The 27,971-nt window shown below is 34.5% G+C and overlaps 1 protein-coding gene across 3 annotated transcripts in view; it reads right to left on the reverse strand.

Annotated features, from left to right (window-relative positions):
* The window catches only part of LOC121097573 (connector enhancer of kinase suppressor of ras 2-like), a 210,165-nt gene that overhangs the window by 72,576 nt on the left and 109,618 nt on the right, over positions 1-27,971 (reverse strand). For all 3 annotated transcript variants that reach the window (XM_040614696.1, XM_040614697.1, XM_040614695.1), the window contains exons 7-9: positions 17,620-17,679; positions 12,973-13,041; positions 69-215 (exon numbers count right to left, since the gene is read on the reverse strand). In XM_040614696.1, the coding sequence (XP_040470630.1) occupies positions 69-215; positions 12,973-13,041; positions 17,620-17,679 (276 nt within the window). The remainder of the gene's footprint in view (positions 1-68; positions 216-12,972; positions 13,042-17,619; positions 17,680-27,971) is intronic.

Below are 27,971 nucleotides of genomic sequence, written 5' to 3' on the forward strand. Positions count from 1 at the left end.
AAAAATTTGTGTGTTTTCTCTTGAATAAAGGTTTTACCATGACACCAGTGTTGTAACAGCCTTCTTACCTGAAGTGCAAGAGGCTTCCACCTCACGTTCTTCAGAAGGGCAGGAGCAGAAACCAGGGTATTCTGAGGACGCTTTTTCAAGGTTAAAATCACTCCATTTGGGTCTTCCCACAATGCATTTACTAGGTTCTTTAGTTGCCAGCCAACCTAAGGAAAAATTCCATAATTAAATTTTGAAAGCTTTTTGTATAAACTGTGTCTGCTTACTTCTATTGGACTGAAATGATGCTGTTGAAGCTGTATTTTTTTAAGCTACATTTCTCAACAGAATAAAGCATAATTGAACACTCTCTTTTAATAATTTGTGACATCACTGTCCATTTGAAATCAAATGATGAGGACTACAAGACATGAAATAACTTCAGTCTGGATCCTGAGTTGAAGCAGGCACTGCTGAGGAGGAAGACAGACTATGCTATAGCAATGTATAACATATACGTAACAGCTTTAAGGTCCTAACTAAAGATAAAGGATTGTTGACTTGAATCTATACACCCCCTGGATATAGCTGAGTATTTCAAGTTACTGTAAGTTGTAAACATAGCCATAAAAAAGAACATCACTAGTACCGAAATGATTTTATATGTGCCACTCACAAAAAGTTACTTACAGTAATGTCTTAATCTTGATTATCTGAAAATAGTATTTTTACAATGAACTCTTTATACATGAGAACAGAAAATGTACTTTTATGGGAGGGGTTTTTTTTTAATGAAAGTTTACACTATCCTATTATCCTGAGTGCTTGAAAAAGTTTTAAAACTGAATAATAATAAAAATGACATTATATAAAGATGTTTATGATAAAAGTAGTTTCTTACACATTTAAGTGCTGCTGAATTTCTATTAATATTTCCACAGGCACATGAGAAAAAAACCCAACCAAACAACAAAAAGAAGGGTTTCAAAACAGTCAGATATATAGATTCGGAACTGAAAGTGAAATTTGTAAAAATTCACATTTTTCTACACTTCCACCAATCTTTCTTCCAAGTTGCACCACTGAAATCAGTGGAATTGTACTAGTTTGAATAAGACAATAAATTTGGCTGCATTTAGCAGTCCTTTTGCCCTTCCTATATGCAAGTGATGTATTAGCTTGTTCAATATGAATGAAATAAGAAACGCCTACCACTTAGCACTTCACAGTGAATTATCATGAAAGTTGGTTTGCCCTCTTTTTGGTTTGCCTAAGTAACATCATTACTGAAGAAGTTTCTTCAATATTACAGTATCAAAAAATTTATCCTATGTAACACCCAGATTAGTACTGATAGACAGAAATGTATTGTGAATGTTAGCAAATCCTATAAGCATTCCTTCTAAAGCTGTTATTTTTTGTTAATATACTTGTGACCCAATCTAGATACCCAGACTCACACTACACATTCTGAAATTTCTCTCTCCCATTGGTGTCAGAAAAATGGCACAACTAAAGCAGACTCTTAGTTACTCACACCTAACCTTAGCCCTGGGTCCCAAGGGCTAAGCTATTGCCTCCCTTTAGTCTCATCTTTGCATTTTCAGGAAGTATAATGACTCAAATGACAAGAACAAGCCTACCTAGAAAGGAAGTACTGGAAAAAGTAACCACAGGCAAGTGACAGTTAGGTTACTGGTTCACATTCAGCTCTGGCAAACAGCAAGGCATGCATAAATATTTATAGGGAGGGCTTTGGAGGATTTTCTTAGCCTCATTTCTTTGCATCTTCTATTCACACATGATTTCTAGGCTTGCCTTTCAAGGAAAGTGAATAGGTGCAGGAAAGACTCTCCACTTATGTTTCTAAATAGTGCATCTTTTTTAAAACATTACTTAAGCATCAGGTTTTAATTTGAACCTTGATAGTTACTTTCTATGCACAGTTCTGCTAAACAAAGCAGTATGGGTCCAAGTGCTGCATAGAATATTTTTTGCAAAAGCCAATTTCTTTCACAGAAGAGCTGAGCCTCCAGCACTTCTAAGAGTCAGTATTCATCTCTTCCTTCCATTTTCTGTTCCAAACATGGTAGATTTTTACAGTAGTAATAAATGACCATAGTAAAGACCTGTCATAAATGTTATAACTACCACAAGTCTTCAGCCCTAGTGTCAAGCAGATCCGTACTGAACAGGAATTAGGATGCTGGGTTCATACAGCAGCTCTCCAGACACAGCCTTGCTGAGGCCAATTTGCAGCAGCCTTAAAGTGAATATTTAAGAATGAAAAGCTTAGGGAGTACAACAACAGTATCTATAGAAGTATATGCAAGCATTAAGTGACATTATATTTGCTATAGTTTTTGACTACATTTGACCTGTCAGTTCACTATATTTTAATCGTAACTGCCATTCTGACCAAAGTGTGTATTCCCATTGCTATTAAAAAACAAGGAGAAAAAAAAATGCTCATAATCAGAGCAGTCTACAAATCTCACCATATTATATCAGGTATAGTTTAGGATTTCTCTTAGAGGAAGATAACAGCAGATTACATGTGAAGGTAAAGGCAACCTTGAAGAGATTTCAATCAAAATCCTCTTTTAAGGAGTGAAGAGAAGTTGATATAAACTGTAAGGTCTAGCCTGTATCCACAGCGGGCCAAAGCCAGGATCCCAAGTGTGAACATTTGGCTTGGAAAAGACTGCAATATGTGTCAGAATTCTAAAAAGTTCTATTCTATTTTCAATGTTGCTGTTCTATTGAAAACTTTCTAAAAATGTGCTGGCCACAGGAAATCAGAAAATGGAATTAATTATAAACAGGCCACAGCCAAAGAAATGCAAATATGTCAACTTGGATTCTAAATGAACTCCTCTACTTTGTGCTTTGTTTATGGAATGACAGAGGCTATATATATTTTACTATTTTTCTTACTCAATTACAGAATTAAAAGTGAACTACTTTTGATTTTTATAGATTGATATAATTTTCAGAATGCTGAAATCTTTAGAGTTCCATGAGCTCATTTTAGAAAAGGATGATAAATAATTAAGTTAATGATAAATTATTCCAATGAGAACCTTAATGACAAAACCATTAAATACCAAGATCTATTAGAGAACAGTCTGCAGTCATTACTACTAGGCAATGATAAAATGCTCTTAGGAATTTGGACATGTTATTATAAATTGTATTACTAAAAATATCTTTGAAAAAATAGAAGTCATTACAGTGGATTAAAAATCTTAGTTGAAAACCACTCCTTGAGACAGCTTTTGAAATTTGTTCTTAAAGAATCCATCTCTAATAGCAATTGCTAGCTTCCAGCTATAGTGAGATGTATTCAGCAGAAGGGTATTTTGCCCCTTTAAATTTTTTAGCATATACATCCAGTAAATCAGATGCTATAATATGGGTTAAGATATTTTACTCAGTAATGAAAGTTAACACTAAAATCAGACTAATGAAGGAAAAAAGAGACTTTTTTATTTTCCTGAGTCAATGAAATCAGAGCAATCAGGACACCCATTACATTCAAATCAACAAATTCAGAAGGACATTATCATGTCATCTTTGCACAGTGTAATAAAGTTCCAGTCATGATGCACTGTTCTCTCCTAAACATATTTGCATTTTGAAATACAGTGCACTATTTTCTATCTCTTTCTAAACTGGGCCTACAAAACCTAGAAAGTGGAAAACACCACGCCTGCTGTAGTCTTTACTTCATAACTCAAAGAATGTACAAATTACAGTCAGGTGCCAGCAATGAGAATTGCTATCACAGTGATACACACAGAGTTTGTAAAAAGTTTAGATTCACAGAAACTTTGATACTTACTGGCTTAAAATCATTGATGACTTAATTTTAGCCCCCCCAAATACTTTTTTTAAATTTAGATGCTAAATATGGAAGAAACCTAGAAGAACGCAAAACAAATTCCTTAAAATTGTAGGAAGCAAGCAGAAGTTTAAGATTTTGGCAGTTTATGCTTATAATTGCTCTGATCAATATTTTGTATTGGTTTGTATATCCTCAGTGTGGAAAGAAGGCCTCCAGGGAAAAAATTGTGTACTACTGTCTATGTTGGAGGATTTGTTAGTTTTTTCAAAGAAAGTACAAGCCAGATAATTAGTGGAAACTGAAAAATGTAGTAACTTTGTAAGTAACAGTTCCAAAAATATCCCTACAATAGTAAATTTATTTGCCATAGAAGTATAATGATTTAAATATCCACAATGCTGTAGTAATTTTCTATAACTATACCTGATAATTTTGTAGCTGGCACTGCATTGTTCAGGAAAACATAACTCACTTTTAACTGACAGTAGACTAGTTTGTTTTCTAGTTCTCCAATATCTTCTTTAGAGGGGCCCTATATTGACTTCATTCTTTCTCATTTAGAAGATCTAGATTTGTATGAATGGGATTTGGAATGCATACTACCAGCAATTAAGGATTTTGGCATTTTTATAAATCCAAACTCTCTTCATGCTGGACAAGCACATTTTCTCCTTTTTTAAAATAAAGTCTGCCTGGCCAGTAAGGGCTTACTGATGATCTGTATGAAAAACAAACTAATAAAAAAAGTTCTTCATGTTACAGATACACACACACAAAAAAAAAATGACAGAAGAAAACACAAACTGGTGCATTTGTAGATGACTGCATGGGCATTAAATGCATGATATATTCATCTATTAAAAGGAACTAAGAAAACAGCTGGATTGTTGAACATGACAGTGCTTATCAAGGGATGCAAGTCATCAAAACCACCACAACAGTAATTCACCTCCATGCTAATTTCTTCAAAACACATTATATGTATTTGTTATGATACAAATTTAGAAGAGACAGCTCAGGTAGCAGAACTAGGAGTGCATAGTGCATAGAATACCTATATTGCTTTCTCTGGTTTTCCTGAAAATGCTGGAGATAAAGCAGAAGTGTGTTTCTGCAGGTCCTTCACTGCCTTATCAAATCTAAACATCTATCAGGACTCTGAAGAATGACAAAGTTCTAAGAAACACAAAAAAATGTGGTGTGCACCTCACAGAAGAAAGGTTGGTTACACCTCAATTTGTGAGACTTGTGCATACTCTACTCATTGTATCATATGCCAGCTTTAATGTTACATAGGATGGAGAGAGTCAGCACATTAACTAAACAGGAACTTAAGAACTACCTTGTTAGGCATTTGATCTGGAAAACAATTGTAGAGAATATTTTCTAAATATTTAGAACATATGATGTTGCACACCACCTGAAAACATGTAATTCTGCTTTGACTGCGGTAACCCTTATATGAACCAGGACAGATGTTTCCCCTCAAGGCTTTTCAGATATATAAGCAAAGCCATCTGGTTACTTACTTGAACCTAAAGAGTATGACCTCTCTTCATATTTGCATAGGAAAAAAAATAAGCCTTGTGTAAACTCAACTTTTTGTTAAGGAAAGAGACTAACAGACTATCATCCTTTCGTATTTTCAGTCTGTAATTCACTTTGCCTCATTGGGGAATTAATCAAGAGAGTTGGTTTGATTAACATGGAAATCAGAAGTTATTATTAGACAAAAAAGTGTGCTGAAAGATCATAGGACTACTTTCTGTCACTGAAGAGGAAGCTTGTCATTAACACCTGTAGCTGATTCACTCTTCTTATTAATATCCTTACTGTAACTAACAATAGTTGATGATGGAAAAACAAATGTTCTCCCATTAGATTACATATTTATTTTCATTAGCTAATGAAGAAATACAGCAAGATTCCAAGAAGATGCAGGATCAGCTACTACAAGACATGCATTACTAAGCTGTTTCGAAAGACAGAATCCTGAGAAAAAGTAATTTGGTGATTTATTTGGAAACAGAATGACATCTTTTGGTGGAAGAAGTCATCATTCTCATGACAACTTTTGTCTTGCCTTTTCCTACTTGTATTTCACAACACAGTGGGCTGAAACACAGATGGTGTGACCTGGCGCTACATTCACAGATTTACCTCCATCTAAAATGAACTCTTATTATGACTTAAATTTAAATTCAACAAACAAACATACACCTAGGATACTGATTCAATAAATATGTTAACACTAATAAATTCATGCCAAAATTATTTCATTTGCCAGGGCTCCTGACACACTTGAAGTATGTAACTTGACAATGAACAGTATGAAATGGCTTGTGGTCATGTATCTAGAGTGATAGATTCATAGCACAGTTCGGGTTGGAAGGTACCTTTAAAGGTCATCCAGCCCAACCCCCTTGCAGGTTGCTCACAGCCCCGTCCCACCTGACCTCGAATGTTTCCAGGGATGGGGCATCTACCACCCCTCTGGGCAACCTGCTCCAGTGTTTCACTACCTTCACTGTAAAAAAAATCTTCCTTATATCTAGTCTAAATCTACCCTCTTTTAGTTTAAAAACTTTGCTCCTTCTCCTATTGCAACAGGCCCTACTATAAAGTCTGTCCCCATCTTTCTTATATGCTCCCTTTAAGTACTGAAAGCATCCACCATTCCAAAGAATAACCTTATCAAGTATGAAAATGCAACTACATTAATTAAAAACAACTATTTAGAGATAACATAACAAAAATATTACACAACAAAGCAAAGGTGATCGAACTGAAGGAGCCCCTCTAACAGGTTTTTTTTTACTCTTCTACATAGCTGCATGCAACTATAACATAATTTTTCATCAGTTTTTCAGTCACCTTCCTAGGCAGACCTTTTTCAAATTCTACCACAAATTTACTTACAGGTATTGTTATAGATGCTTGCTTTTGCACAACATTGGGTTTTTTACCTTAAAAAGTTCTTTCACTTCCTGTTCTTTATAGCCTTTGTCTGATAAGAAAGAGGAATTCTGTCTCAGACCTAGCTGGCTGGGTTAACCAAATCAAAATCATTAAAAAATTATCTTCATATGAGATGCATGATACATTTTCTTTTTTATTCATTACATTTTTTAATGTTTGTATGTAACTACACACCTCTGATGACTGTAAATGAACCTAAAAATCACACAGTATTTCAGCCAAGATATTACCAATGTCAAAGCAATGGCATTAAAACTCTGCTTTTCCTGGAAACATGGTCCTAATTAATTCCAAGTTCATCTTTGCCATTTTCAGTCACATCACCTCTATAGCATTCAGTTGATTTGGGATTAATTACTACATTCTGACTTCTGGAGTCTTGCCAGTTGCTCCCGAGTAACATCTAGCTTTCAACAGGAATTACTAAAAGCATTGTTATTGCTCCCTGTCCTATTAAATGACCTTCAAATTCTAATCCTGAAAAAGAAAAAAGTTTTCAGTTTTCTGAAAAGTCAATTTTCCCCAGCTTATCAAACACTTCTTCTATACAGAAGTACATCAGATATTTTACAGATGGTCAGGCAGCTAGATCAATACTTGTTTGGATGTGCACTATTTCTGTTGTGTGAAAAATTATCAAAGGTAGAACATTAACACAATTTAATTTTCATAAACTTATGCTGCATTTCAACTAACCTGCCATTTCCCGTCATATCTTCAGTTATCCTTTCCTCTCTAAATCACCTACAACATCTTGCAAATTATTGACTAGAAAGTTTTGCCTTACATTTCCCCAGCATAAAATGTTATACCAAAGCAGACAAATGATCAAAAATCCTTGCTTAGGGGCTTGCTACTGGAAGTTTCAGTCTCTTCAGTAAACTGAAATGTAGATGATATGGCGTTGAATTATCCAACTTTGCTTCCATCCTGAATATGTAGATATCTATATTTGGTTTTATTTTCTTTGTTCTATGTTTGATAATATCCTTTTTATGGAAAATTGAAACAAGTGTTTCTTGGCTAGTGACTATCTTAGCTTTAATTTTACTGTATTTTCACTGCATGACAGTCCTGATTCTCTGACTAAAGAATCATGTCCCATATACATAACAACTTAAAAAAACCAGACAATATGAAATTTACTATTTCAACTAAGCAGCAGAAAATATAGTACCCATAGAACCCAAGGGGCAATTATTAATATTGCAAACAAAGAAATGTACAGTGACATCTTCAGCACTTCTGTACAATTTTATAAGAGAGGAAGTGAAAATCTACAAGACACTGGTAGAACTAGTGCCTGTTGTTACTGTAGAGAAAAATAGTGTGCCAATAATTCAGAATGTATAACTTAATTTTAAAGTTTCTTATGCTTTCTTATTAAAATCTAATAAGCAAGAAGGACAAGCAGAAAAGCAAATAAGGAAATTGGATAATGATTAAATGATCTTAACAGCCAGTGGTGAATTGCCTGATTTAATTAATTTCTTGCTTAAAGTACTATTATTTTTTCTTTGATCTTTATAATTGTATTACAGTGTTCCTTGGTTAGACCAGATTCTACATATTCTTTTATTTCTAGCTCTTTCAATTGTTGCATTATATAATTTGTAAGCTGCTTTCCTTTGATATTTTCTGCACTTTTTTTTTTAAACACTCAACTACATTGAAAGTTATTTGAAAAGTTATTTGATATTTTTAATATACCTGGTTTCAGGGATTAAAAAAAAAAGAATATGACTATAGCTACCTCCTAGCTGATATTTCTTACTTAATACAGATAATGCTTTATATAAAATAAGTATATTAATTATAGGTAATAAGAATAACTTTGAAAACATGCAGCCAAAATATTTTAGTCACATCAATCCCAAAATACATAACTCGACTCATCTAGCAATTCAATGGGACTGACATTGTCAGCATACTTAATCCTCTGCTATAGCTATCCAACCCTAGGGAACTGCCTCCAGGATTAGAAATGCTGTTGGCTGTGCTGACTTCATGCTAATGCATGGACAGTACAAGTATTTCGAAATCTACATCTTCTTAAACCTGTTTGAAAGCTCACTCCTCTTCTAGTTTCAAAACAGTTAATTATTCCTCTCTTAAAATGGACATCCTGATGGAGTCAAACTTAAATTGAAGTTACAGTTTGTGTTTTTAAAGGTAAAAAAATAAAAGTGTCCTTTCAGTTTTTTTGCCTATGAATGAAAAATGAATACAAACCTTTTAAAAAGAGTAAACAGCTAGTTGATAATGGCTACATTAATGTAGTCTCATTTGTACTATTTTAGCACAGAGGTACTGCCCTACTCATGAATGAATGTTTTCACTGGACAGCTCTCTAACTCAGTTTTAAATATGCAAAGTATTACATATTACAGTTGGGAATTTAAAGTGGTTGTTGAGGAGGGTCATGCATTAGGATAACAAACTGGAAGTGCTCAAATTACCTAGCTTACCAAAAAAAAACCAAACCCAAACAACACTCCCCCCCCCCCCCAAAAAAAAAAACAACGAAAAAAACCAAACCAACAAAAAAAAGTGAAGAGGTAATTGGATTGCATCCTGAAAATACCTAAATAAGAAACCTGCTTTCCAATCAAATAGGTAAAAATATATTAAGATGAAAGGACTGGAAGCTTGTGCCAGGCGAATGTAGACTACAAATAAAATTACTTTTTTTTTTCCCCAGCAATGAGAATAATTAACTACGAGAACAATATTACAGGTTGTGGGAACATCAATGAAAGTTTCAAAACTCAAATAATCTTATTAAATGAATGAATATGAATTTATCTAGAAAATACGTTGGCCTAGTTCAGTCAAAATCAGATTAAATGATGCCAGAAGTCAGTTATAGAATTGGAATCTATTAAGAAACCATACTTTCTCTAATCAGGAAGGTATTTTCACCAATGGCAGTACAAAATAACTATATCTTATCATCTTCAGAACAGATTCTTTCAAAACACACTGTGTTGAATGGAATTTATATTTGATAGACTACCAAGATGCTCAGAAACTTCAGTCTTAAGAAAATGTCTTTATTAGGACAACAAATCTGTTGGATACAGAAACATACAAATACCTGACGAAAGTATATTTCTGCACCTCTACATTGTATAACTTCATCTGTGTATACATTTTATGAAAGCACGGAGCCTCCCCTTACCAATAAACTGGTAAAAGCAGGAGTGAGAAATAACACTAATGGTTATATTTTTATCACTCAGGTGTTTAATGTTTTAAGTAGAGTCTCTATGGAAAACTAACATGAGACTGAAGACCATGGAATTCACTAGATACATATATTGTAAATAGTATTTTAAATATCTATCTTGAAAATTCTGTAATTTTCTGTAAAAACCTAGGAACTACTTAGGATACTAAACATAATAATTTACCTCTTCATAGGGCACTGCTAAATGCTTCATATGAAATAAACTGAATGGAATGATACATTAGAGAAATAAAGAAGCACTCCACCTCTTTCAGCTATAGAACAAGGTAAAGGGAACATGCAAGCCATCGTAACTGGTTATAAATCAATGCAATATTTTGCTGCAATTTTAGAGGGAATGAAGATGTGACATTTAACTTAAAGTGGATAAAATATTGGGAGGAAGGAGAGTGAAGAAGGAGAGAGCAAGCATTTAATCTCCAGTCCAGAAATCAAACTAACAGTAGAAATGGCATTACCAACTACCTGGCAAGAAGAACCATCTGCAGAATATTGTGAGAAAAGTGAGAAGTGCAAAGCAGCTGAACAAGCACACTCTGACGAGGTATAATTTCAAACTGCTTTGTATTTTTCCCTTTTTCAATTTCACTTTTACTAGCACTTGCTTTTGCTGGGCTGTGAAGTCAAAGGCTGATATGAGGGAGTGTTGGGCTCCAGTGAGGACTCTGTGCCAGCACAAATCCATGCTTCTGTACTTGGTGAGCAAGACAGTTTTCAGCCCTGGAAAATCTGTAAGACCACCACAAATTTGCAAGCCTTTCTTTTGTAAGGTTTCTCAGCTGCCCCCCAAGTCTTTAATTTCAAATGAGTTATACCTCTTTTTATGAGCTGGTCTTGGTAGCATTAAAATATTGATTATGTGTAAATTTAATTAACTGTTGCTTTTGACTTATTCTAGTCCTCTAAGGGAAATAATTACAAGCATGATATTGATCATCACAACTTGGGTGAAGAAGGAACACAGCTAAGTATGGTTTGCAGCAAGATGTACGAGAAGTGACTTAAAGGGCGCACTTGAAGATCAAAACGATACTTAAAACATTAAAACTTCCAGTCCATGAGGGGAGGAGAGTCGGACATCTACCTCTGAAACATGCAAACACTCCATATTACTGTCTGACTTTCCAAAGTCAAAATGAAGGCAGAATGAGACTTTCCCAGCCATTTCAAAGGAAAAATAAATTTCTGAAATAAACAATTTGCCACTGATCTATTTTCTTAGCTGGTTATAAACTTCAGAATGAATAGTTAATAGTGAGTTTTGTTAGGAAAAGGTACTTTATGCCACTTGACTTGGCTGTTGGTACTGTGCCCTTAGCTGGAAAGGGATTACAAGTATGGAAAACCTTGGGCTTGTTGTAATAACACGCATGGAAAGAGTTGCTACTCAAAAAGCCAATTCTTGAGTAGTTGAATGAGGAGAATTTCACCTACGGGAGTAAAGATTAAATCAGCTCCGTCACTTGAAGGATACGTTTGATGAAGAAAGCCAGTCTAATGCGTATTTCAACTTGTAACTATGACAACTCATAGAACTTCTCTAATATAGATAAGAGCTGCATGTTTCATTAACATTTTAAGTGTAAATGAATAAGTCATACTTCTTTTCGAGAGACAATATTTGCTCTCTAATCATAAGATTTTAAGTCAGACTTTCATATTTCTACCTCACAGAAATGACAGACAGAAAGAGATTTCTTATTTTGCATGTGCTGTGTTTGGAGGTGGGTTTCAGCAAGAAAGTTAAATGGCTAAATTATAAGCACTTTAGGAAGTTATCAACATCATGGTCACAATGCTACTCATGCCTAACAAGTAATAAATACAAGTGGTCCTTTCACCTGTAGTTCCAGCTACAATGCTTCCATTTTTCTGCAACATATATATATATTTTTTTTTTTTTAAAGGGACAATCCCTATGACTTAAGATAGTACCAGGACAACATTTGATTGCATTTTTTTCAGTAATCTTCAGCATTTGCATGAACATCAATTGTAAGGCAGCAGCTTGTCATCACAAAATAGGATGAAGAATCATTCAGCCTTGGATGAGGCTCTGACAGCCTTTTAGATAGGCACTCTGATAGGCTTTTCAAGATCAATTAAAAATAATTTAATCTAAAAGTTAAAAAAATTGTTAATTCTTCAGTAAAGTCACATGTGTTTCAAGTCAGGATGCAATTCTATGAACGTTGCAGAAATATATTATTCCTGCATTTCTACATAATATGAACTGTAGGTTTGTATACTTACAGTACACAACACCACTACAACTGTGAAAGAAACTGAATGGCAGACACATTTGAATGTATGTAAATCATGCACTGTAATACCTTAGGCTCTGCATACACTTCTGCACACACATGCTTGTGTGGTTTTAAACAGATTAATAGTTACACTAACTTACAGTTACAGTTTTATAAACTGCTCATCTGCTTAAAAATAAATCTGCATGCAAGAATGACAAAAGCAAAATCTGACAGATTTCTATCATTTTAAGTGTTTACATTTTTTCCCCCCAACAGATTCAGAATATATGGCTGTTACAGCACTTTTGCATTTTTAATCTGAATCCCATGTTAAACAGAATGCAAAATTGAGAAAAAGTTAAACTAGCTGGCATATCCATAACAAGAAGTCTCAGAACTTCAATGAAATACTGTAGGATCTCCTTACATAATGAGTATGATGTTCAACAGCAGCTGTGCAAAATGTAAATTTGGCTTAATCCTTCTGGGCTGGTTACTGACTCAATTTATGCCTTTTCTTATTATGCATAAGCAACGGTTATGATATTTTAAAAGACACAAAAATCTAGTTTGGCAAAGTTACCTTCTAAAAAATATTACCATCTCTTTAGTAATGGGAATAGGCAAGACCTGCAGAACAGAATTTCCAAAACACTTACCACAGTTTGGTGGTTGACCTGGATCACCTCATCACCAGCATGGATTTTCTTACACTGGTCAGCAGGAGACTAAGGACAAGAGATAATGATAAAATTTACATGGGGGGTATTGCGGGGAAGGGAAGAGCAGGAATTAAAAAAATGGATGTTGAAGGAGGCAAGGAAACTGTGCCCAAAGAAGTGTTACTGCTGTCAAGTAACAAAAATTGATCATTTTTACAAATTGTCTTTATAAGGAACCATGTTTTTTCTAGTTACAGATGGCAATTTGATGAAGTAATCTAGAATCCCACTTCCATTGGTGGCAAGCAATCTTTTTGACTGGTTGAACTATTGTACTTCTTTACCTCTTTGAAGGGAATATGAGCAGTTACAGTGTTGCTGGGAATACACTGAGTGAATTTACATCACATAGAAACAAATCTATTAAGTCAACAAATACTGCATGATCAGGGACAAGGCTGGACCAGCCATCTGCATAATAGAAAAACAAGCGTCTGAGTCTTTTATGTAGCAGTTCTACTGCTTAAGTGCACTGAAGATAGACTGCAAACACACTACAGCTCCAGCACTTCCAGGGCAGTACTCAATTAACCATTTGAACACAAAAATGGTAATTTAGAAATGGATAATGTTGCTGACAGACTAGGTCTTCAGGAGATTTTACGTATTTATACACACACACACAGACACACTAATTCATATATACTATTCACATAATTTTTTGATCACTGAGCTGAAAAAACTCCCTTATCCTAAATATTGCTTCTTCTGATCACATTAAAAAGGATTAAAACCCATTGAAAACCCACTTGAACATGGTCAACTACTATATAGCGAACCATTTTTAAATGCTTCAGTGAAACAAGATCTTAATTTCTCTAAGAGAAATCTGTAAAGCCAGGAGACTTGGACAAGGTTGTATGTTTACTGTACTTGTTAGATATACAGTCAGAGGAGGACAGATTGTCCCATCTCAAACAATGCAGAAACATTTAAAGCAAAATACGCTCCGAGTAACAGTTCAAGTTCCCTGTCCAAGAAAGCAGAAAGAACCCTAAGAAGGGCAGAAAAAGAGTCGCTCTCAGCTACAGAGAGTGGTCTAGCTCTAATACTGTTGAAGTGGCTCCTCACAGAAAAGGAGTTATGTTACAAAAACTTAGTTCAGTTCCTGGATGTCTTTTGGAGCCAGCCTATAAGATAAACTGACCACGGCACAAGAGCCAGTTGTCAAATGAGGATGAAAAGATTTATCTGAACTGAAAGTGACTTGTAGAAGCTTATATTCATGATCTTGCTGCATACCAATCAAGACTTCCAGGAAACAGGCAAGAGCTCCAGCTGAGCAGTCTTCACCAACCAAAAATCCCACCCATCATTTCCATCCCTTTTGTGGATGGAGATTAAAAACATAAGATAAACAAATAAAAGAAACAGAGACAAGAAGAAACAATACAACAAAACCCTAAATCGCCATTGGGAAGAAAATGACTGTAATTTCTTCTGAAAAATGCCAGAGACTCATCTATGAGGAGGTCAAATCACTCTCCAATAGTCAACACCTGCTGAATAATCAATAGATTCTACATATACACAGCTGCTGGGGAGTAGTAGGAAACATCATTAATTATTCAATCAGTAAGAAAAACCAAGCCAATAGGGCAAAGAGCCAAGATATGACACAAGTGAGTCCAAGTGTGTTATAGGTGCTATTCCAAGCACAGCTTTCACTTTCAGCCTACTGTGTACTTACCGCTCTAACCTTGTGCCACTCAACCTCCCCAACACAAGCTACATTCCAGCTCCTCACCTGCTTGATCTCTGCTTGTTCTTTCATATGGGCTTCCGTGTCTCCTGTAGTGGGGAATCCAGCCCTTGAGCTAAACTACCTGGTCGTTACAGCCAGATCTCAACTCCTGCCATCTGAGTCCTTCCTTCTGCACTAAAATAAAAGGATTTTACCTATGTAATTTATAGGATAGTGTGAAGAATTACTGGGCTCCAATGTCACTTTCTCCTTTTAGTGGAAACTTGCAGAATTTTGGCAGACTGTTCTTTTGCACAGGACTAAACGTGTAACAGAAAAATATTTCTAGAATTCCATGTGAATACAAACTTAATTGCTTTCAACAGTGAATGAAAGGTAAGCAGGTAACTGAAGTAAACACCATCATTCATACTGTTTAACTTCAGTTGACATTACTTGGAAAAGCAAAGGCCTGGCTCTTTCTCTTTTTAGCTCCTTTCCTGACTTTGATGAGGCTAAGCTAATTATTATCATTTAAAATTAAACACTGGCTCTGAGGTCAATTATCCCTTCAAAAGGAATGAAAAATCCATTTGCTGAAATGCCAGAAATTAAATGTCTTTGAAGCTGGTTTATCTGCACATGTGATTACACTTTTAGCAATAACAAAAAAGCAACTTCTTACAGTGGTGTCTTATCAAAAAGTTTTGACATCTAAGGTTTAGTCAAAATAAAAATAAAAATTTTAGTGCTGGCAATTTCTCCTGTGAATTTCAATTATAAATATGTTTTCCCTATAAACTGCATTATATTTCTGAAATGAACTGGAATTACAGTTAAAAAGTGGATTAATTATAGCATGAGTGATCTGATCTATGAACACAATCTGTAGCAACACAATCAAGATGGATCATTCATAAGTTTCAGGACCCAAGACACACATACAGTTATTCTGAGATTTCTAAATGCTGCCAATGCCATTAATATAAACAAGTAAAAAAACATTTTAAGTTTAATTTGCATTAGACTTTTCTTCACAAATTATAACACATAAATCATCAGGCTTTCCATGGGTTTGCGCTGTCTAAAAGCTGAGTGACAAAAACTGTATGATGCAATACTACTCAATATATATAAATCAAGTAGTACAAAACATCACATATGAAGCTCACCTATATGGGCCAGCATACCAGCAAGTATTTACATCTTTGGCTAGCTGGACAGTACTAATTTTATGTTTCTTGGGTGTCAGCATTACATAATTTCAATATTATCTTTATAAAATCCAAACCTGTATTTTATCCAGCTATAGACTTTTAAACAGATCCAAGACTGAATGAAAACAGCATGACTAAAATACTACATGAAAACCAAAAGGGATGGGTCCTGTTACAAAGTCTGTCATAATAATTAGATCGCAGCAGTTGAAATAAACTTATTTTTTCCAAATTTATGATTATGAATTACAAGTTAACAAGAACAATATTTAGAAGGTACTTTGTTATTCTTGTCACACTGTTTAGTTTTTCTGCAATCAGTCATACTGATTTATGTACTGCAGCATTTCTGCGTGTTTTTGATTCGGATTTGCCCAACCCTTCTGGGACTAAAATGAAAATGATAATTAATACATTTCTCTTGGTCTCTTCTGCATTTTTACTATGGATGATGGAAAATATGAAAATACAATTGTGCTTAACTCATCCTAATAGAAATCCTTCAGGAATTACTATTTTCATAGAGGAACTTTTTATACATCCGCACACAATAGTCATTTGGATTATTTTATATATATATATAGTTAACTAACTAGATTTTTTTAGTATTGCCAAATCATCTGTACCCTTCCATTTCTGTACCAAAATCTATTTCCTCCTTTCCACAATTTCTCCCTTCTTAGTGATAATCATGTCAGTAATTACTGCTAGCTTTGAAAACTTCCTTGTTTATCAAAGATTATTCTACAACCTGCCTGATACTGGATATAATATCTTTAGTTATCTTTCTCTGTTACCAATGTTTTTTTATATCTGTCCATATTGCTGATATTAAAACTATATTTAAATTTATTATTTTACAATCTATTTTACTGAAGTGCTTATATATAGAGAAGCTACGCATTTTCTATGAGTCAATCCTAGGACAGGCATTATCTCTAAAAGCCTTTTTTCTAACATGCTTTTAAAATTTATTTGGTAATTAAAAAAAAAATATTTAAAAAATACTATTCATTCTAAGAAGAAAACAAAGAACTTAGCAAAAAAGTATTCATTATTGTATGTCAATATTTATCACTGCATAAAGCTGACTGTACATATTAAGGGCTGCTCAGAGGAAAGCTATGCTTATCAGTAAGTCTGCAATTTTGTGACTACTCTGGTCAATATAAACACCTGAGGCTGATTTTTTTTTCTTTTATATTTTTTCTACTGTTCTGTTGACAGAAAACACCTCTTGTTTTGTATGAACCTAAACTGTCCCATGTTCTGAGATATTTATCTGAAGTACAGAACAAAAATTAAATACAACAGGTATTATTTTAGACTAATGATGATGCTCTGACATGACAAAAAATTTACTTATTATAAAGGAAAACACTTTTCTTCCAGAGAGGACACATACATGAACTCTATTAGAAAGGTGTATTGAGGACAGAAGTTCAAGATTTTAATTTTATTATATTGTTAGTTATTAGTCACATCATCATAGATAATTTTCTATGCCTATTTTCAAGGGTTCCAAGTTTTTACAAAGATAATATATGTACAGAAAAGATTAAAAAAAAGTATTAATAAAACCTAGCTTGATTTAAAACAAGTTTTCATATTACAAAATGCACTGCAGATATACAGAAAATACTTGCATGCATGATAGAAGTGTTTTAGAATAAAGGAGCTTACATTTTCAGTTGTTCCTGTGATTACATGTAGTCCATCATATGTTGATTTGATATACATTCCCTAAAACAAGAGCAAGAAAGGTAATTAATATTTGTAGGAAACAAATAAAGCATGCTTGCATGATAACTGAAACAGTATGTTTATTCCAGTTTAAGGACCGTAACATCTGAACAGACTGGAAGGAGCCATGGTCAATTAACATTTGCAAATGTAAGTTTAACAAATATGCATCAAGACCAATTATAAACAGCATAGTTTTCTCATTTAATGTTTTGGGGTTTTTTAGATTCCAAATAGAGCTTTTTGGACAGAATTCAACACTGAACATCAGCATAAAAGCTCATGCCAATTCAGTGTTTTAAATATTTAACATGACCTGGTTTTATTACTGGTGGCATAAAAGAAGTATCAAAACTGAAACCATGAACAGTAATAGTCTTTAAACTTAAATGCCCCATCTTCAGAGAGTTACTGATTCAATAAAAATGAAGCCATAGCCTAAGTCAGAAAAGATACAAGCCAGTGCTCATATTACCAATTTATGGAGAAAAATGAGCTTGGTGATCTAAGAGGAGCTTTGTAATTAGTCCAGCAAGAATTCTGCTTCAAGGAGGCAATTGACAAGATACAGAGAGACAACCTAAGGAGGTATCTATCTAGCTGTAAACACACACAGAGCCTTAAATGTCAGTGAGACTCACTTGCTTGTATTCTTGCCTTTCAGGAGTAAAGTCATAGCTTTGCATCTCTCTATATATGGTTATCCGTCAAATTTTGAAATCTAATTAATCTAATTGGTACATTGTCCTGCTGAATCATTATTCTTTCAATAATTCTGCATCACCTTTTCCTGTCAAAATGGAAGTTGAGAGCCCCCAGCAATAAGAAAGAACATTTTATTCAAAGAAACCAATTTCAAGATTCCTGAACGCTAATGAAGATCTTCAGGCTAGGTATTTACACAAATACCACCAACCACTCCCTACATCTACATCCCCATCCCACTCCCCTCCACATGCTCCTCCGAAAAAAGGGGGGTAAAAGTGCTACAAAGGTAAGATCATATCACTCTCTACAACTACCTAAATTGGAAGGGTATAGAGAAGATAGAGCCAAAGTCTTCCTGAAGTGCACAGTGGGAGAATGAGAAGGGGCACAAGTTGGAACTCAATTAAAAAAGAAATTTTTTTTAAAGCACATTTTTTTAACAATTTTACTATGAAGATGATAAAACACTGAAACAGCTTGGCAAGGCTGTGGAATCTCTGACTTAAAGATAATCAAAACTTGAGTGGATAAGACCCTGAGTACTCTGCTCTAGCTGCTTTGATTTTTCATCATGAGAAAATATGACTTCTACCTTAATGTAAACTAATACCATTTCAGCAAGTTTTATCTTTCTTTAAATCTTGGATTAAAAAAATACTTGCTAAAACTGATAAGGTTGCTTAACTCTGCTGCAGAGGAAACTCCAGTTTAGATTTTACTCACCATGACTACTTTTTCTCTTAAATGAAAGTGCTTTATAAGCTATATCATTTGTAAAAACCAAAGATATCCAAATTATATCTTGGAAGTCTTGAAAGCAGTTTCATAAAATGTAATTAGTTGGAAGGAAGAAGTTTCTGGGGAGTCTTCCAGTATTTCCTTCTATAAAGTTGGCTTAATTTTATGAGTGTTCACTATTCTAATGTCTCTGTAGTACCTTCAACTGTTACCAACAAATATCTGATTCTCTTTCTCTTTGCCAACTAAAAGGCATAATCAAGAGACCTAGATCATCAAAAACTTTGAAGTTTTTCATTGAGAATAGGATGTAATGTCTCTGTTAAAAATATTCAATAGTTATTTAAATTTATCTAGTATGTGTTACACTGGATTTCCACAGTGAACTTTTAGCCAGGATGTTACACAACATTGCTGCATCCATTGCAGAAGTCTATTATTTTAGCACATATTAACTTCAGTAACACATTTCCAGCCACACCTTTAAAATCAAATTTAATATCACAGTTCTAACACCTTACTTTGACAAGATTCATTCCCCACTTAAACCAACAGATTTAAGGCCAGAAGAGAGCATAGTGCTAAACTTTTCACTAAATTTTATCACATAATAATCGTAAAGTTCTTAGCCTTTTACTAAGCTATGTGTATTTTTGCAAAAAATCAAGTTCCAATTTTATCTTATAACATATGCCATCTGAGAGACGTAAAAAATGACTACTCACTAAGAATTACCCTATATATTGCTATCTGCTTTTTCTTCTTAGCTATTAAACTTTAAGAATATATAAAAATAAAGAATTTTAGTGAATGACTTGTAGCCTTCAAATTATTCTAGATAGAGCTTTCATCCTTGTTTTCTCAAAAGAAAACTAATGAAAGAGCTTGTTTCTTGTTGACCAGTACTGTATCTCTTTGACATATCTGTTACCTGAAAACCTTGAAATATTACATTTTATCTAAAAAATACAAAATTTTTATATCCATTTTTCATTTTATATGCTTCAGAATGCAACTTTAAATAAAATAGATACATGTTACATATATATATTTTACATATCTATCACATAAAAAATAGCTTAAAAATATTTTTGCATTTTTCCCTTTCCTTGGGAGAAAGTTTTGATAACACTAACTTTATTTTAATATAGTATTGTTATGATAAAATACTCAAAAAAAGATTGAAAGTATTCTTAAAAAGAACACCCTGAAAAACATACACCAATTCTGAAAACAGCTTTGTTCAGTCTATGTCATCTGTTCCAGAGGCCAGATACGTTCCCTGCTTCAAATCACTCTTTCCAATCCTAAAAAAACCCCAACCTGCCCTTGATGCGCTGACTGGCAGCACTTGCATATCGCTTCAGAACAGATAATGCAGTGTGTAACACAGTCTGTACAGTTCAATCCAGCTCTCAATTACTTTCTGTGGTAGGAAGATATTTAAAGGAGAATTTATTCTTCAATGGGAAAAGACACTGATGCTTAGGAAAATACTGTTTCTAAAGGACAATGTGTCAAGCCTATAGTGACTGGTGTGTTTTACCACTGCCACTCCTCCGCCCCATCTTCATCTTCCTTTTCAAAATCAGCATTTGTAAAGACAAAGACTAGAATCTCCAGGCATATTTAAAGAAATACTGGCGCAGGTTAGCAGAACCCTTCAAAAGTTTAAATTGTTCATATATATGTATATATGCTCACAAAGTAGCTTATTGATACAAACAAAAGGGTTTAAAGGAATCACTTTAATCAAACTTCCAGTGAAAAATTAGAATAATCTACTCTGGTTTATAAGAAATGTCCAAACTTGCAAACCTTAGTCATTTAAAGAGTTGTTAATTCTGTGAATGCAGAAAAAGCATGCAAGTATTCACAGTCTGAATTATGCAAAAGAGCTGGACCTTTCTTTAAATTTCATGGGCTATTGGCTATCATTTTGTTCATCATCATTTCATTCTGTTTTCACGAATATAAGCATTTTTTATGGTTAGTAAGTCTAAAAAAATAGAAATAAATTCTGAAATATTTCTGTCAGATAAGTTCCAGGAAAACACTGATTTAATACTGCAGCTGAAGAACTGAAGCAGCAAGCCTCTTTTTCCCAAGCACAGACATGAGTAAGTAACAGATCCTATTATGACAACTGCTAACACTTCTAGAACTGTTAGAAATAGTTATTTTGTTTGCAAATATCTCTGTTTTACCTGTGGCTTAACACAGGCATATCGATTCAGCTTATTCAGGAGCATCATATTCTTCTGTAATAATGTATTTTTATGTAAGCATAATATTTAATTAACTTGTAAACCAATTTATTAAAAGAAGATTCACATATTTGCTATTTTGATGCTATTAACTTCTGTTATAATATCTGATGGAAATGAAGGTACACTCTTGTAAGCAGTTTCTGTAAAACTCTTCATACAAACAGCTTGAAAACTATTTCTTAGATTTCAGCCATATGAGCTGTCAAAGCAAAATAGCAAAAACACCAGGCTAAGAATAAATAAGAATGTTTTGTGCATTTCGCAGACAAAAAGCACATAAATGAGGGAACTTCTGAATCCTGGAATCCATCTGAGGCTCTAGATAGGAAGCTTTCAGTGGGAAGTTGCTTTTTTTCCTGTTGTCTCCCACTTCCCTCCATCTTCTGGTCTCTCACTCTTCTGCGCGAACGTCTATTCCTCTCAGATATGTTTTCTTGCCTACTCATTCTCCATAACGCAAGCTTCTTCCCCCGTGCCCATCAGCTCTAGTCTCTCCTTCTGCATTCAGTGCCCAAAACCTAATCTTCCCTCAAGCTTTTTCCTCCATATGTCCCATCCCAGAAAGAAGCTATGTAACTCAACTGCTTAAATAGTGATATACAGAGAATATTTAGTCACTCCAAAGTAACCAAGAACATGCATAGATTTGGAAGATATGACAGAGAACCTTCTGGAGTGGCAACTGAAAGATGGGTGTCTGAAATGATACCAGATATCTAAGTCTACAAAACTGAGTCCTGCTGTAGAGGTTTCTCCTATCTCTTTCCTTCCAGTTGCAGTTGCTGTCCTCACCAGGTAGCAAGCTTGCTTTCTTCCCTTTTTCCTACTCTTCAGGCTCACGAACGTCCATTCTTGTCTAACCAGTTCCAGGGCTTTTCTACCATATCCTTCACTACCACAACCTATTCTGTTCTTTCTACCCAAGTAACTCAGTTCCCAGTCTTCTGTCCTATTACTGGTTTATTTTCTGCCCTTACAAGCAGAATTTCACTGCAGTCCTTTTCCAAAATGATTTTTCTTCTTTTCTCAGGAGTGATTTTTTATTCTCTCTAGTTTCTTCTTGAAACCCACCAATGATCTCAGAGCACAGAAGAATGACAAACTATACCCCTTATCTCTGGGCAAGAGTTGAATATTCTTGTTCATTCTTGAAGATGGCTCAGACTAGTGAACAGTTAGTGGATTAGAAATAATTGCTCTTTCATAACTGTGATATGTCAGATATGAAACTCTGTAGAATTATTCTGATACATGAGAGGAGATACAGAACAAGGAAATGTTTCACAGGCTCTTTTATCAAGAATTTGACTGCTTCTGAGTAACACTGTCACTGTCCCCTAATGAGGGAGTGACTTCAGGGTTTTTAATTAAAATCTGACCTTTGAAAACATATGGGAAGGTATCAGCTATTTAAAGTCCCAGTTTGAAGAGACTATTCAGCCAAAAACAGTGTTTCCAGTCGTAAGTGGAATTTCCTTAAAAATTTCTTGCAGACTCATCTGGTTAATTAACCAGGACATAATGACAAAAGTGTATTTATAAGTGTCAACAACAATACCCAGGTTAATATGTGGATATTTCAGACAATATTTGATGAGCTCTGTATTTCACAATGAGGTTAAACTCTTTTAGTATTAGCATTTCTGGCTCATACTTTGAACACTTCCAACTGTAGGCCATTATTCCTTTTTGGGTAAAGATGACCTATTATCAGATGATTCATATTTGTGTGCCACTTCTTTGTTGAAATATGACAAAATACATGTGCATGAAAAATTCAGGTATTTAAAACTACACTAAAATGGTCTATGTGTCTCAACAGCACTTGCACAGGGAGAAGAGTGCAGGCTTTACTTTTACAGCACAATGAAGCACCAATAGCGAAGATGCAGGTTTATAATGCTACAAACTACCAGGGAACTGCTACACCCCTTGATCTTTTGCCCCAGATGTAAAATAGTTCTTTAAACTTGTTTTAACTGCAAATTTAGACAGAGGCATATAAACAATTGACAAGATATGCTTTAAGAAGGTGCCTGGAAAAGTTTAAATTGCATGCCACTAAAAAGTCCTTAAAAATCTTTATTGGTTTGCCTTATATGTTGCCATCCTTTGCCCAAATTTATACTAAAACCCTCTGTTTTCTTTCCTGTAATATAACTTCCACTTTTGAAAAGGGTTATTTCTACTATCTATGTTTTATTATTCTTCTGTATAAGCAAAATTTGGCTTGTTTTGGCTTTTTGGTCCTTTTTGAGCCCTCTCAATTGATTCTGAAACTTTAACATGCTTTTTTTTTTTTTTTTTTAAAGTCTTTAAGACATCTAGTATTTTTACTTTATTACTCTTTTTCATTTCCTTTTCACTAGCTTAATTCCCCCACCCCACCCCCAAATCGGAATCCTAAACTGATTCTCTCTTGGCATGCATTTTCTTTGCTACATAGTATAACAGCAGCTCTAGGCATTCCATCTTATTTGAACCATCTTTCTCAAAAGATAATTTATTCTTCTTTCTTATGTTCCTTTTACCAAATCCTACCTAAATAGAAACCCATAGACAACACCAAAAAAGGTAGGCTATGAGAATCTTTATATGTCAAGCATGATGGAAATTTGTCGAGTTTCTGTAAGTTATTAAAAAAATTCTGAAATGATTAAATTAACACCCTAACAGGTTTAGGACAGCCATGTTTATTTCCACCAAAAAAAAGAACACCTGCCTTCATATTCTACTTTTTCCTCTTGCATTCTCTTGCAATTCCTTTCCTGTAAAAATGAAAAGATTGACTTTCATCACCTCAAATTACAAGTACCACATAAAGAGGAGTACTATTTGGAAGGGGAGCTATACATTAGATAGATGAATAATCCTCAAGGAAGAAGGGTCTTTGCATCTGACAGCTTGTCTGTTTAGTCTTTTTATTCTCCAATGATACACAGCTGGTCTTACAAAAATATTTATTCCTACAATCTCTGCTTCCCTTAAATTCTTAAATGAAACAGGAAAAATCCCCTCTGCAGAAAAATTAACAAAGCTGTAGATATAATTGTGTATATCTTAAGTGTGACAGATTACACTTTCTATCAGCAGTGTGAAGCTCAGACACAAGAGAGAACAACAAAAAATTAAAAAGTGAAAGGAAGAGGAATAAAAGCATTAATGGATTCTGGAAGGAAAACATCCCTCAGACATCAGAAGATGCAAATCCAAACAATAAAAACCCAACAGTCTGCCTATATAGAATCTTCTACTTAAGAGTAATCATTAATCTCAAAGAAGCTTCATGTTACATAGAAGTATCTTTAAATATGTGTCAAGCAGATCAAGTTCAGGATATTTAAAAAGTTGACTGAAATAATAATGGCTCTAATAAAAAAACACCACAACAACAAAAAAAACCCACCCACACCCCTTACCCCCCATCTTCCACTACTAATAATCCCTGATCATCCAAAAAGCCCTCCCTGCCCCCATTTTATGGATGGTATCTACATCCATCACCTCAAATAAAACACAGTTTCCCTTAGTTTATCTGACAACAAAACTACTCCAAAGCTGCCTTTAGACTTAGTCTGTGGTAATTAATAATAAGATTTTACACAGCCTTTCAACTACCCTCACCCTTGAGGATTTAGTAGCAAGTTTAAATGCTGTACCTCTTACCCTGCAAACAGTAACACAAACTCTTGTCTCAAGGGCCTATGGCTTATGCTGGTCCATCAAGCCAAGAAATCTAAAGTGGGTGCTACTGCATCAGCTTTGCCTAATCACTAAACAAAAGTTTTGGAACTCTTATAAGTACAACTTGGTCTTCAGACTTCTGAAACATGATAAATCTGGGGAAGTAGATCTTTCAAATATCATGGTTTTGAGGAAAATGCCTTGTACTGAGCAGTTATGTGCGGTGTCTAAAAATTTAAATTATGCTGTAGTTTCATTTACCACAAGTTATTGTAACTTCACAAGGAAGTTTACCATGCAACACAATGGAATGGGAACCTATCTTTCTTTAAGTAAAAAGAAAAGTAGTTTGTAAAAAGCATTTGTAAGTATAAAAGGGATCCAATTTCCTTTATTATGTACAATTGACACTATAAATAACTTAAAGAATTGGAAACCTAAAAGCCAAGGAAGGGAATTTTAATAAATCATGAAGTTAAAGTTTCTTTATTTTATTCTATTTCATAAAAATGTAGGCATGCATATTGTCTTTATGTCAGAGCCAACAGTGGTTCTCACCATTTATTACTTTTTTAGTACAGGAGTTTATTTCAAATTTGTCAAATTGGTAGTTTGAAAGAAAGTTTTGCCTTCCAGACATATTATTCAGGCTGATCATGAGCACACTTCAGATGTAAATGGTATTACCATACCCAGTGCCAGAATTCAGGAGAAAAAGTGTTTTGCAATCTTTAAAGTTACTTTGAAATGAAATAGAAAACATATGTAGGGTGTTTGAGTATTTGCCACTGAGAATTCTGTAGCTAAATAGGAAAAAAGAGGGAAACAATTTGACTGGTACAGCTTGGGAAGGAATGGAAAGAGAGAAGAAAAAACCCTGTATGTTTCTGGAGGCCAGCAAATGCCTGCAGAGATCAGGATGCAAACACAATCATCAGAACTTGGAATGGAACCTAAATTGTGTGCATCCCAATGCAAATTCTTTTGTCCAGCGAACTGCTGTGAAACTACCAGCAGAGTGTTCAGGGGAATGCATGAGATAAAACTATTTTTTAATAAAGCAGAATGAAGAGAAAGATACTTTAGAGAGGGAAAAAAAAAAGTGACTATTAAGCTCATAAAAGCATGGACAGAAAGTTAGAAAATGCTAGAACTGAAGATACCCATTCAAATGACATACGGTCCCTTTGTGAAAATGCTTTATAATCCAGAATTTATTTAAACAATTAAACACACAGGCTACTGCCCTGCAGGAGTTCTGACTCCATGTAGTAACTGTATGGACGTGGACCTGGAAATTAATACAGTTTATATGTAAGCTTATGCAAGATCTATAGGATTTCTGGCTCATTTGTTGAAGAAATTAGAAGGCATATAATAAAAGCAGTATTGCAAATGGGATTTTGAAAAGAGAGAAAGACTCATAATTAAGTCAACTGAATATCATTATAGAATGGCTGAATTCTTATATAAATCTGAGTAATTTTCATCACATTTATCACCAATGGCAATTAATTGTCTTCATTTTCTAGGTGCCCACCCTGTATGAAGCTAAAGCTAGAGTTCTCTGAGAACCTTAGCTAAACTGAAAACCAATAGAGACTGTGTTTTAAGCTTATGATACAAAAGTAACAAGTGTTCTGAAAAAGTGTATGGTAAGCTTCTCCTAAAAAATAGGGGTTTGGTGATTTTGACACAAATTGCTCTGTGCGTTATATTCCTATCTATAAAATCACAATATCATTTTCACAAGTGTGTTGTGAGGATAAATTAATTAGTGTCTCTGAAGCTCTCAGCTTTTATATGGCCTTATATAAAAAAAAAAACCCAATAACTCATGATGAAATTAGTAACTCAAGGGAATGCAGAGCTTAGCTGAAGTGTGGTAAATAAGACCTCAACCCCTACACTGAATGGTAAGGATAAAAACGGAACTCTGAATACTTTCCATTCAGTGAATAGTGCTCATTTTTCTCTTGAATGGAGCAGAAATCCTGTGGAAAAAAACTGCTATACAATCATGAGAAAGCCATTTGTAATTCATTACTCTGTTCTATATTTGATTCTGATTAATGTTTTCTTTTCCTTTTCACATGATTTTTCTTTTATTCCCATTTATAGTCCTTTTTCATATTTTCTTCTAAACAGAACACAGTGTCAGCAAAATTGATTATAAGGAACTTTCCAACCTAACATGTTACAGCGCCTTCACAATTAGGCACAGAAAGCTCAGTCATTCAGCGATTTCACTTACTCTAAAAAAAAAAAAAAATAAAAAAAAAAAGAGAAAAGAAAAAATCGTTGGGCAATTTTGATTGCAGTATTTGTCTCATGTCCTCTGTCAGCAGTGCCCACTTCCTGCGTTTTGTTGGCTATAAACTTATGGGTGCACTGCAGATGGAGAACTACACCATGGTTTTTCCATGCAGTGATTGCAGTCTCCAGCATTCTTAGAACACAGCCCTGTCTGCCTGATGTTCTATTAGGAAAGAGGGTGGTCTGGATGGAATTGTGGACCACCTGACCGGCCACAACAATACAGCCAGCAACTCTCATCTTGGACATTTAGGTTTAAATCATACTCTGAAAATTCATTATAAGCTGCTTAGGAAGTATACCATTCATAACCAAGAACTCCTGACAAACACCTGTCTAATATCGCACACCATTAAGTTTCCAGCTCACTATAGAACATGACATTTTTGAAGTAGACCACACTTTTTCTGTCCTCCACCAGTCTACACCCCTGTCCTAGATCTAGAGCCATCACTGAATGGGAAACACTTGCAGTGCCAAGTCCCACTTGTTATGCTCCATCATCTCCAAGGAAAATACATCCTATCTATGTTCACATTCTCGTCAGCACCGGTAGTGAACTTTCCTGTAAACAGC

This window comes from Falco naumanni, chromosome 14, assembly GCF_017639655.2.
Source record: "Falco naumanni isolate bFalNau1 chromosome 14, bFalNau1.pat, whole genome shotgun sequence".
NCBI lineage: Eukaryota > Metazoa > Chordata > Aves > Falconiformes > Falconidae > Falco > Falco naumanni.